The 12,957-nt window shown below is 44.9% G+C and overlaps 1 protein-coding gene across 6 annotated transcripts in view; it reads left to right on the forward strand.

The window, feature by feature from the left end:
* The window catches only part of SYNE3 (spectrin repeat containing nuclear envelope family member 3), a 72,289-nt gene that overhangs the window by 20,940 nt on the left and 38,392 nt on the right, over positions 1–12,957 (forward strand). For all 6 annotated transcript variants that reach the window (XR_010793180.1, XM_066607495.1, XM_066607497.1 and 3 more), the window contains exons 2-4: positions 7,804–7,960; positions 11,850–12,022; positions 12,199–12,508. Coding sequence is in view for 5 of the 6 variants with exons in the window: in XM_066607495.1 (XP_066463592.1) it covers positions 7,817–7,960; positions 11,850–12,022; positions 12,199–12,508 (627 nt within the window). In the remaining variant the exon portion in view is untranslated. The remainder of the gene's footprint in view (positions 1–7,803; positions 7,961–11,849; positions 12,023–12,198; positions 12,509–12,957) is intronic.

The following is a 12,957-nucleotide window of genomic DNA, read 5'->3' on the forward strand; positions in this document are numbered from 1 at the left end:
GCTGGGAGAGACATTTCTGTACAGACCTCTGCGAGACCCGCACAGAAATTGAGCATGCTGCGATTTGTTTTCCGCGTGTATTTTCACGCGGACAAATCGCGTCCGTCTGCATAAGAATGCGTTTTGCAATGCAATCCTATGCAGGGGTCCAGGGGCAGAAATTCTGCGGGAAATCCCGCCACAGAATTTCCGCCCGTGTGCAGGCGGCCTGAGGGATACTGATGGGGGACAGAAGGAGCCCCTTCCCCCTGTCATCTGCTTACATGCTGCCATTGCTATTGACTGTGGCATGCAAGAGGTTAAACTGCAACGATCTGAGGTTTCTCTGCTACTGGCTACTAGAGCAAAAGCCTGGCTGTAAGCAGCTGGCCAAGCCACCGCCTTAATAAGATGTATGTACAGTTTTAAGTGAGGTCATTAAAAAGTTATATTGTGGTCTCTAATGGGTTAAAGGAATTCTCTGTTTTAGAAAACCCCTTTGCAAATACCCTACTAGGGAATCCTGGGTTAAAAGACGGGGATTCTCCATTCTGAAGAGGAGAACGGCTACAAAGATCCTTGTGTTCTGAAAAACCAGGTACATCCGTACATTACATGGGCAGCCACAGCAGGAGATACTGTTCTTCTCCCATTGTTTCCTATGGGGTGGGCAGCAGCAATGTCAGCCCCATACTCAAATTATACTACTTACATGTTTCCCACATAGAGTACACCTGATCACTGAGGGTCCCGGCCTGTGGTCATCTTATCACTAGAAGACCCCTCAAACAAAATGGGATTGTCAAAAATGGATATCCCCTTTAAGTAGCCAGATTTAATGTTCTGTGGCACAGAAAATCTATGAGACCTGTAATGGCGGCCATATTGGTTATTGCCCAGATCTCCCAGAAGCTAATATAACTTTTATGATTCTCTTTAAATCTAATGCTTTGTGAGTATAAGGTGCATTTCTTGTTCTTGTAAACAATGTTTTCTGGAGAGAAGTTGTTTGTCTTCTGTTAATAAAGTCCAGATGTACTTCTAACTGCATCCTTGTGCCTATGACTAATGAAAGGAAACCGCTGCTGCGCGGCACAACTGAGTCATAGGAAGCAGCGCTGGCAGGGAGGGATTCCCTCTATCTCTGAGGACAGCATGTTTTGGAAACTGAGAACCTGCAGTGTGACTTTTTAAGGGACCTTTCACATGGGACGGAATTGGCAGCAGCTTTTGCCGTAGTTCAGAAAATTCTGCGCCAAAATCCACATGTCTAATGTGCATATTTCCATGCAGAATTGAGAATGGCTTAATTCTGCCAACAATTCCTCATCAAAATCCATATTTAGACATTCAGTACTAATTTCTGCAGCAGCAAATTCCTTCCTTTGCAATCTCCAGGTGTGTGATCTGTGAAAGTTAGTCTGATCCCGGCTTACGTCCATTATCTCTATTGGAACTGGCTAAAGTTACATGGTGAGATGTCACTTGTCATGTGGCGGTCAGGTAAATGTCTGTGATGATGGACTGTAACACTGCAGAGAACTGCAATACCCCAGAATCATCGGCCAGAAACAATGGCAAGTTTTTGCAGCTACATCCTGGAGAGACAGCCACGCTTCCTACCCGGGACCATTATGTTCAGTGTGATTGAGAAATACTTCAACTATCAGTCATAAATGCACTAATGCCACAGATTTTAACCCTTAAAGGATATGTAGACTTTTGCACTATTTTTATTGCTCCTGTGATATGCATGATAGGACGGCGGTGACAGACCGAGGCGGAGGCAGTTTCAATTCAGCAAAATAAACTTTATTAAAAAGACAATATTATTCACCCGGCAGCACTCTACAGGAGGGTCAGTACTGAAATGTTGCGTAACTGGATGTTTCTCAATAGTTAAACATTACATTAAACAACTTTCAGCATGGAGCAAGTGGCAGTTTCAGCCACTGTCCTATAGGCAATCTGCCTCATAATCTCTCTCTACTAGTCTCCGCGGTACCGCAGGTTTCGAGATTACTCTCAAGCGGTCTCTTACAGAATCAGATATCTACAATTAAACACACGTGGACCAAACTTCCACCCTGCAGTCATTTTTACCTGGGCTTTTAGCCCAAAAGGATAGGTCTTTGCTAGAACAGTAATTTGGTCTCTTAGACCACTTTCATATGTGAATTGGAACCTTCGTTCGGACGTTCCAGCTCAAAATGCTGGAAGAAATAGCGCTGCATGCAGCGATGTTTTTGGCCGGTATAATGACGGACAGCTGAGCGGAAACCAAACGGACCCCATTATAGTCATTCGACTCCCTTTGGTTCTGTTCTGTCATAATAGGGATCACACTTGGCCAGGGAATTCCCCTTTCTTGCTCCCCGAACAGAGAAGGAAAACAGGATTCCCAATGCAGATGTGAAAGCTGCCTTAAAGGGGTTGTCCCGCGCCGAAACGGGTTTTTTTTTTTTTTTAAACCCCCCCCCCCCCGTTCGGCGCGAGACAACCCCGCTGCAGGGGTTAAAAAAACAACCCGCACAGCGCTTACCTGAATCCCGGCGGTCCGGCGTCTTCATACTCACCTGCTGAAGATGGCCGCCGGGATCCTCTGTCTCCATGGACCGCAGGGCTTCTGTGCGGTCCATTGCCGATTCCAGCCTCCTGATTGGCTGGAATCGGCACGTGACGGGGCGGAGCTACACGGAGCCCCATTCAGAAAAGAAGGAGACCCGGACTGCGCAAGCGCGGCTAATTTGGCCATCGGAGGGCGAAAATTAGTCGGCACCATGGAGACGAGGACGCCAGCAACGGAGCAGGTAAGTATAAAACTTTTTATAACTTCTGTATGGCTCATAATTAATGCACAATGTACATTACAAAGTGCATTATTATGGCCATACAGAAGTGTATAGACCCACTTGCTGCCTCGGGACAACCCCTTTAAGGCTGGTTTAGACACAACGATTCTCACTTAAAAATCACTATAAGCTGTCTTTTGAGCGATAATCGTTGGGTCTGGCTGCACTGACATCGTGCAGTTTTCATTAACCAGTCTCTGATCGTTGTCTTTCAGCATGCTGAAAGACAATGATCAGCCTTATCAGGGATTCACAGCGGGATACAGCTGATACTATTGTTTCAGCTGTATCCCGCTCCGTGAACACAGCCGGGATATGAAGAACAGAGCGGTCCAGCTGTGTTCTGCATACCACGCTCGGAGCACTCAGCTGTATAAAAGCTAAACACTCCGAAAAGAGAACAAGTGGATGGAGAAGACAAGCGGCCCCGCTTGTCTTCTGCATACCCCACTCGGAGCGCAAAGTGATCGCTCAAAACTATCAATCAAACTGCCGTTTGAGCGATCACCTTGCCCTGTAAATGCACACAACGATTATCGCTCAAAAGAAGTCTTTTGAGTGAATTTTGATTGAGAATCATTGCACCTAAACCAGGCATTAGTTTCGACTTGATGTTTTTTCCCCTTAGACCATGTTTCTCTTGGTCATGTCTCTCCTTTGGATAGGTCCTTAATTAGTCACATCAGTCTCCCTTTTGGACTGTGGGAGCATCTCCTTACCCTTCACTATACTCAACCACTCCGTTTCGGTAACGCATGGAAGTGTCTCCTCTTGTGCTGCCACATGACTCAGCATCTCAGCCACAACTTCAGTCTCCCTTCCTTTTTTGTTACCATCTCATCCTGACTGCAGTAACTGAACTTGAAAACTCTTTCTCTCTCACCCGAAGCAATTGCCAACAAGCATACGCTGGCCCCCAGAATATCGTCTTAAATCACTGGAGGTTTCTTTACAACTCTCTGCTTACTCTAAAATGCATTGGCGCACTCACCATTTCTCTGCTTGACATGACTCACTATCTCTTTGTTTGCATAGCAGCCACTGTGCAGACTTATAACGCTTGCTGTCTCTCGGCGTCCACGAATCAGTGGGGAGAGATACTCCTTTTTTTCTCACATGTTGCATGCTCCATCTTCGACCCCTTTGTCTCTCTGTACCATCTCTTAGTTTGCCACCCTTCGATAACTCAGCCCCTCTTATCAGTCTCTGACTGTTCTCCACATGGGGATATAGCCACCCCTATGAGTTGTAGCAGGCCTCCGTCACTTCAGTAAACTGGCTGAATAGGACTGCTTGTGCTACGTCACTGGCTGTCCCTTTTATATCTCCATATGGCACTCACTCGGCACCTAGAACATTTGAGCGAATTTGAGGGTGTCTTAGCTCTGTCCATTACTTACCTATTGCAGGGCCTGTTCTTGTGGATGGTGGCAAGCTAGTCACGTCACCACCGATGTTAGGTTAGATGGCACTCACAGAGCCTTTACAGTACCTCTCTCCCGGTTTGCTGCACTGGCAGGGAGCAGGGCTTAGCTTGCCGAACATTGAAGCAGCAGTGGCCATGCAGTTTACTGCATGCAAAATCAAATATGAATCAACGTTGCAAATAGTTTTGATTAAAACTACCCTAACATTTGAGTATACAGCACTATACATCTCCATAGTTACAGACTACAAACAAACCCTGTGTAGTCAGATTCTGCAGTCATGTTATTCCACTCCTTCTGCTGTCCCCTTCTTGATAACTTACAGAAATTCAACGCCCCTGTTCCTTATTTCCCCTTCATCATCTGGGAAAGTGGAGTCGTTCTCATACACATTAAAGAGTCATCCAGCTCTGCTATTATCGGGCAACTAAACACTAATGTATATGGGAGCCTTAATTCATAACTGCAGGATCAGACAACATGGGGTTTGTTTGTAGTCTAGAACCATAGAGAATTTTAGGTCTGCATGGGAACAATATGGACAAATTGTAGGTTTGTAATCAAGATTCTTTGCGAAACTGCTTAACGTGTTTTATTGTAAATGCAACAGAGAAATAGTAAATTGTTTGCAAAGCTATACACATCCCTAAAGGAAAAATAATAATCTTTATATAGTGCCCATATATTTAGCAGTGCTTAGGAGGAGAAAGGAGGGGGATTTATTCACATGAAGAGGTTAAACATTTCCCTATGAAGATTTACTTCCCATAGTCTCCATAGCTAAGAAGCCGTATACACAAAATGGATAAACATAATGAAGACTGTTGATGAACGACCTTCATTTTTATATAAGATGCATTGTAATAATAACAAGAACAGTTGGAAAACTGTGTGACCCTTTCAGAAAAGTGCTTTGTGGCTTCAGTTCAGTTCTGTAATTCTGTGACTAAAAGAAAAAATATTTTAATATCTTCAACATTTCTTTTACAATATTTCATCCAAACCTCCAAGAAATTCCCAACTGAACCACAAGATGGAAAATCTGAGGTTATTAACAGTAGAATCACAAGACTCAACAACTGGAGGGCACAAACTGCAGGGCGGCAACCGTTATTTGAGGCCCCGGTGAGGGACGCCATCTGCCAGGATTTATAGGTCCCACAGCACTTCTAGTGCCAGGAACAGCCATTAGTGTCCTAGACTGGCAACAGGTATGACCTTCATATTCATAGAGGTTACTAGAATAGTCGGGCAAGGAATTCCTTGGGAATTTCTTTGCTCACACTCTAAAAAACCAGAAGGAGGAGCAATGAAAATCTCAGCAAAAATTAATTACCAAACTGGCGGTTCTCCCAATGGTTACACGCCAGAAAACATTTTCCTTTGCTTACTTTTGGATTGAATTGAGCTATCCCTTGTGCAGAATCATCCTGGAGGGCAGCAAGACTTTAAGGAGAAAGGTTTAACCTTGTCTGTACCACGCCGCTGTCCCTAACTTCAAAGAGCAAAGTGATTTCTTCAATGCTAAAAAAAAGACATCCTTTTGTCATTAAGGAGTAAGTTAAGTTTTTTTAAATGCCTATATGCATCTAAAATACAAAAAAGAAATCTACTTTGCCGATACTCTTGATTAAAATCATTTTGTGTATACAGTTACTCTTTAGACCAACCGTACATTTCTCCATGATTATAGACTACAAATAGGTGCAGAATAGAAGAATGGATGGCGCAAAACCCCTGTAATCGTTCCGGCCCAAGAGGGATTATAAGGGCCATTTAAATGGGAGTTTGATAGGAGGTGCTGCTGACTAGATTATGGCTCCACAAAGGTGTATGTGAAAGGCAATTGGAAAGATAATCAACAAAACTGTTGTCAGCTATCTCCGGACATGCTAGGGTACCTTTTCTGTACCCACCTGGCTTCCATACCCCATGTTGAGGCTTCGAGGATAGAATCAAGGCAGTTGGAACTACATCTTCCTCTGGTTCTAACTCTAGTACCCTGTTGGGCCACCTCTAGCTTGGATACAAGATGTCATACGGACGGGCATGGAGGTATACAGGTTCTGTATGGTATCCTGCAGCATATCAGTCCACAGTTGCTGTAACGTGAGGCTCTAGATCGTGCAAACTCGTAGGCTGTTGAAGTTGACATTCCAGATGGTCCCATACATGTTCTATTGGTGATAAATGTGGTGACTAGGCAGGCCATGGAAGTGTGACCATGTTGTTGAGACAGTCCTGTGACACCTTCTGGAAAATGCCTCTTGGAAGCCACCATGAGAGGAACACATGTGGCTGCAGGATGTCCTGAACATATCGCTGAGCTGTCATTGTCCCTCGTACCACAACCAGGGGTGACCGACTGTTATATGCGATGGGCTCCCCGAGTTCATCACACCAGCAGTGGGCAGTGTGCTGCTCCACAGGCAGGATTGAGCTGCTCACCCCTAGGCCTCAAGACACGAACACGGTCGTCATCAGTGCCCAAACTAAACCTGGATTTGTTGCTGAAGACAAATCGGTTCCACTCCATAGCAGTCTAGTTTCGTCATTCACGACACCACTGCAGAGGAAGGCGACTGGGTTTCAAAGGCAGTACATGTAATGGGCGCCATGTGATCAAATGTCTTCAGCCAAGTGCCTAGAAATGGTTCTGACAGACATAGGACCCTGTAATGATGGTGCCACCTGTCTCTGGATGGCAGATAACAGTTGGAGCTGCTATGGGTTATCCAAACAATAGGCCGTCAATATCTGATCAGTGAGGATCTGCCACTCAGGATCCCTACCAACCAGCTGTTTGAAGGGGCTTTGGCGCTTTTGCCAGCACAGTAGCCTTTTCAGTTTTTACATCTGAGCATAAACCTGTCTGTACACAGAACACCATATTGTTTATAGCGGCTGTTCTGCGTGTTACTGGCTTGCCCAATGGAATGAATGGGACAAGACTGTAGTACTCAGTATGGTCACCATTTATAATATGGTGTTTGAGTATAAACAAGTTTGTGCTCAGATGTCAACATTGAAGAGACTGCGGTGCTGGCACACCACCCTGGCCTCGTCAATCAGTTGATCAGCAGAGGTTTGCAGAGTTTCTCTATTGTTTTTAATAGGAGACCTCACATTGCATCGTGTGCACCTATCACGTAGTGCGATGCTGCCGATGACCCCATTGAAGACAATGGGCAATGCGACAGCACGCAGAAAGATAGAACATGCTGCCATTTGTTTCCTGCATAGCATCGCATCACAGTGTCATGCGGGAAAACATCGCTCATGTGTATGACCCCAATCACAAGAATGGGGTTCATATTTGTGCAAGACTTGTGCGTGTCACATACATTTTCTCTAGATTATCAGTAACCATCATGTCTTATACTATTGTAAAGAACTGTCCAGCGAATTGGAACATGAAAAGGGGTGGGGTTTATGTAAATCAGTTTGGGGATATTTGCATGGGGAATGGAGCGGGACTTGCAAACTTCCATCAATATTGGATTCCAATGTTGGTAAATAAGTGCCCCCTCTGTCTTGTCTTACAGTTTTTCTCATGCGATGACTCAGCTGCCACATGATCAGTTTGAGACGTCTCTGGAGAAGGCAGAAGCATGGATGAAGGAGATCCACGAGCGGCTGAAGGAGAATGACAATACCCAAGGCCCCCGGTCAGCACTTGAGACCCGGCTCAGGGAGACAGAGGTGAGGCCAGACTCACTGGCAACTTATTTTTTTTCTATTGAATCCAGTATGTCAGCATCCAAGATGGCGGAGGGGACATACCGGTGTCTGATATACAGAGTTAACCCTTTCCAATCCACTGTCTGACGTCTAAAGACATTCTGATTGAAGGCTGTACAGCTCCGATGTCGGAAGACGCCCGGCAGGGTATTCTTACTGTAGATTACTGGCCGCTCTGTTGTCGGGGGCCTCTCCAGCATGTCCCATACACCAGTACTTGCTCTAGCCAGCAGATGGCACCATTGTATAATGGCAGAAAGAGAAAGCCCCCTAGGAAACCCTGAATCCAAAGTTGGATTGCAAAGGGTTAATGATTGGATTAACCCAGCGGGTGGTTCCTATAGTGCAGCACTTGTGACTTGCGGCATCATTAGCGCCAGGGGGCGCAGCGTACTGCTTGGTGTGATCGTCAGTAATATGAAACATTATTTGTTTCGTGTGACAGTCATATGGTGCAAGAAATTGAGAGGTTTTACGAGGTCACAGAAGCAGCGCACAAAGCTGCATAGAGGTTCCTCGTGTTTTACAAAATGTCATTAAATAGTGATTCAAGTGAAATCTATTTTAGCCATGGTAACAACAGTTACTTTGAAGTCTATGCTTTTGTCACACAGCTTTCCCAGTCTTCTGAATGGCTAATCTGCAAAAATATACAGTAATTATTAATATCCCCCCTCATATTAACCATGTATGAGCAAGAGCCTCATAATACGCCGCAAGGGAGCGGCCATATTAGATGTCACCCAACTTTCCCATTCACCAGGGAAGCACGTTATCAGGCTGAGAAACTTGGCATAGTATGGCACATGTCAACATGCGTTCTAGCCATGGATATCGGGAGGCTCCTTGATGTCTTGTCTTGATACACCAAAGAGAAGCAATAACACCAGAACAAAGTAGAAATAATAATTGCATCTTTATTTCAATACCCAACCAATATATAAATATACTTAAAAAGAGAGACTGCGTCCATCGAGCGAACATAGTGCTAAAGTCATACCGGATGAAATATCGATCCCCACGTATAAACATTCATATATACTACATGTCAATAATACAGACTGCCCTGTATGCCGCCCTCTTGTAACGCCCTTCGTGGAGTCATTTGTGAGGTGGTCAGGTTCCCGGGACCCTGCCAGACCCCTGACATCCCAGGTCATACGCTGCCGCTCCGCCATGATCCCTGTCATAACCTGACTACGGGGTCACAGCAGTGTCTGTGCTGTCAGGCCGGCGGGCAGAGATCGATCCCCCTGTCTGGCTTGTCACTGAATGTCACCGATGCCTCCTGACCTTGTCAGGACTGTGGAATAAAGCCCCAGTCTCTGCAGCGCAGCAGCTTTATTATTGTCTGTCATCAGGCTTCCAGGACGGAGATCGATCCTCCATTGTTACATTACGTCTATCTGATAGATTTCTGGTAGCAAAAAATGTCATAAAGCGGATTTCCAGCCCCGCACCGCTGTTAAGGCTCGGACCCCTCGTTATATTCTCTTATTCTTACTCAGTCCTTGCTATAATAGAAATCAGCTCTTCATCTACCGCGGAGCTTGCTATTACACACAACAGCCAATCAGAACAGGTGGAGCTATAGCATAAGGCTAGATGAAAACTTGCGTTAAAAAAACAAAACATCCACGTTATGTCTGAAAAAATAAACTATTTTAGGCCGCCTTCACACAGGGGAGAAAATCGCGCAAGATTTGTAGGTTGCGAGATGCACAAATATGAACCCCATGTGTTGCTTATGTGGTTAGGCTTGGAGGGGTAGTCCACCAGTCTGCCGTTAGGTCCATTTTCTGTAAAGGCACTGCGAGTGACTGATGTCTGTATAGCTGTACCTCATATTCTAAGAATTAACCATCCCTTTGAGTCTGGACGATCCGTGTCCCGGCTGCTTGCAGTGAAGGTGTGACCTGCGATGCCTATCCCGGGTGATCCCCAGCTCATTCCCTCACAACAGTACAAGGCTGTATTTACATGGGCGAGTTTGAGAATTTTGAAAATTCAGACCGATATCACATTTGCAAGCATGCAATTTTTCTGCGAACGAAATGCATTTTGCAAGAGAAACGCATCGCATTGCTGTGCGTGCCAAGAACAAAAATTGCATGTTGCTCCAGTACTTTTAACCCCTTCCCGCTCAAGTACGTATATTTACATCCTGGAGCGTCAGGGTATGTATGCAGAGAGGTCGCGGGGCGACCTCTCTGCATATAGCGCAGGCATAACCCTTTAAATGCCGCTGTCAATTCTGACAGCGGCATTTAACAAGGGTCCTGTACGGCCCCCTCAGCGGTTAGATCGGGGGAGCCGTGCAGGTGTCATGGCTGTCGGGGGCCTTCTGAAAGGCCCCAGGGGCTGCCTTGAGAGACTGCCTATCAAGCCATCTCTGTGGGGTGCTATAGCATTACATCATACTGCAGGAGCGATCAAAGCATCACATATTGTAGTCCCCCAGGAGGACTTAAAAGTTAAGTAAAAAAAAGATAATAAAGTTCTTTTATTTGTAAAAAAGAAAAAAGTATTAAAAGTTCAAATCACCCCCCTTTTGCCATATATGTAATTAAAAATTCTAAATCATAAAATAAAAATGCATATTTGGTATCGCCGCGTCCGTAAAAGTCTGATCTATCAAAGCAGCACATTATTTGCTCCGAACGGTGAACGTCGCCCGAAAAATAAAATAAAAAACACAAGAAATGCACTTTTTCAGTCACTCTGTCCCCCAGAAAAAAACACAATAAAAAGCGATCAAAAAGTCGTATGTATTCAAAATTAGTACTAACAGAAAATACAGGACATCCTGCAAAAAATGAGCCCTCACTGAACAACGGAAAAATAAAAGAATTATTGCGCGCACAAGATGACCACAGAAAATAATTGAATAAAATTAAATGTCTTTTTTTTAAAAAAAAGAGTAGTACATAGGGATGAGCGAGCGTACTCGGAAAAGCACTACTCGCTCGAGTAATTTGCTTTATCCGAGTATCGCTGTGCTCGGGTCTGAAGATTCGGGTGCCGGCACGGAGCGGGGAGCTGCAGGGGAGAGCGGGGAGGAACGGAGGGGAGATCTTTCTCTCCCTCTCTCCCACCCGCTCTCCCCTGCAGCTCCCAGCTGCGACTCACCTGTCAGCCGCAGCGGCACCCGAATCTTCAGGGACGAGCACAGCGATACTCGGATAAAGCAAATTACTCGAGCGAGTAGTGCTTTTCCGAGTACGCTCGCTCATCTCTAGTAGTACAGTAAAAAAAAAAAAACATACAAGTTTGGTATCGTGGTAATTGTACTGACTCATAGAATAAAGCTATCATGTTGTTTTTGTTGCAGTTTGTGTGCCGTAGAAACAAGACGTACTGAAAGATGGCAGAATGTCATTTTTTTTTCATTTTACTCCACTTAGAATTTTGTAAACGTTTTTCAAACTCGTCCCTCAAAAAACAAGCCCTCATACAGCGACGTCAATGGATAAATAAAGGAGTTATGATTTCTTTAAAGGGGGGGAGGAAAAAACGAAAATGGGGGAAAAAAAGAGGGCCGCGTCATGAAGGGGTTAATGATGAACATCGCATTGCACTCGCATGACATGTAAATGTGATGCGGTTATCTCTTTCCCTCCCATAGATAATAATGGATGATATTGCCCCCACAAAAAAGTCATGCTTCAATTTTTCTATTTCGCAGCATCACTGTGAGAGAAAACTCGCACATGTAAATAGACCCATGTGAATAATGAGTTCTATTTTGGTGTGAGTTTTAATGTGCAAAACTTGCAGGATAACATGCTTACATTATGTTATATTCTATTATACTACAATAGATCTAACTGAGTGGTTGCTTTCTCTACAGAAAATCTGCTCCCTGGAAGCGGATGGGAAGCTGCTGGTGGATAAAGTCCTGATGAAAGCCGATGTTCTGCTGAGTGAGAGCAGTGAGGAGGAGAGGCATGACATCCTCGTTAAGCTGGCCAAAATCAAAGGCTTATTTGATGAAACCACTACATATATGATTCACTGTCACAGGTGAGAGATTTCTCTGTGCGCTACCATCTGTCATTATACGCGTGATTGCTCTGATAAGGCGGACCCGGGTACTTTCCATATACTTCTTATATACATCCAGAGGCAGGAATCCTTTGTTGGGTGCACAGCTCGTTACTGCTTATTACCATTCTCATCAAGTGTAATGTTTTCCTCAGCCGCATTGAATGGGTCTGGCTGCATTGGAACGAGTACCTGAAGGCGCGAGATGAGTTTACACTTTGGGTTCACAACATCACCCTGACCCTGGAGCCAGACGTGGAGCTGCAGCTTGGCCTGAAGGAGAAACGCTGGCAGTACGAACAAGCCCAGGTCCTCATGAAGGACGTCCTGAATCAGTCACGGCTCATGGAAAGGCTGCTGGAGGAAGCTGCATCCCTGTACAACCGGATCGGGGACCCCAGTGTGGATGAGAGCGTCCAGGGTGCGATTATGGCCGAATACGTACAGGTCAAGAAAAAGGCTCAGGTCTGTGGTTGTTGCTATGGTAATTGGGTTATCTTAAAGGTTATAGCAAACACCTTAAAGGAAAATCCGCTGCTAAAATATACTGAAAGTCATGAGTACATTTGTAAATACTTCCCAACTTAAGTCACACAATGTTTTCTTCTCTAATCATATCCAGAGCTGCATTCAGAATTCTGCCGATTTTCTCTTAGCAGAGCATTGTGGGAGCTCAGATGGCAATTATGCAGTTAGAACAAAGCTATTCCAACAAATATCTGGAGTGAAACTGTTTGTTTCCAGAACAACTAGCACCACTGTGAATGCAGCTTTGGTCGAAACTGGAATACAAGCCAAGTTGTTATTCAGCGTTGGAACAAAATGACAATATGGTGACCTAGTGAATTATGGATGATATATGACTGTATATATGTTCTGACCTATAGGTGATGACCTGGTGAAATGTAGGTGGT

Source organism: Eleutherodactylus coqui, chromosome 6, assembly GCF_035609145.1.
Source record: "Eleutherodactylus coqui strain aEleCoq1 chromosome 6, aEleCoq1.hap1, whole genome shotgun sequence".
Taxonomy (NCBI): domain Eukaryota; kingdom Metazoa; phylum Chordata; class Amphibia; order Anura; family Eleutherodactylidae; genus Eleutherodactylus; species Eleutherodactylus coqui.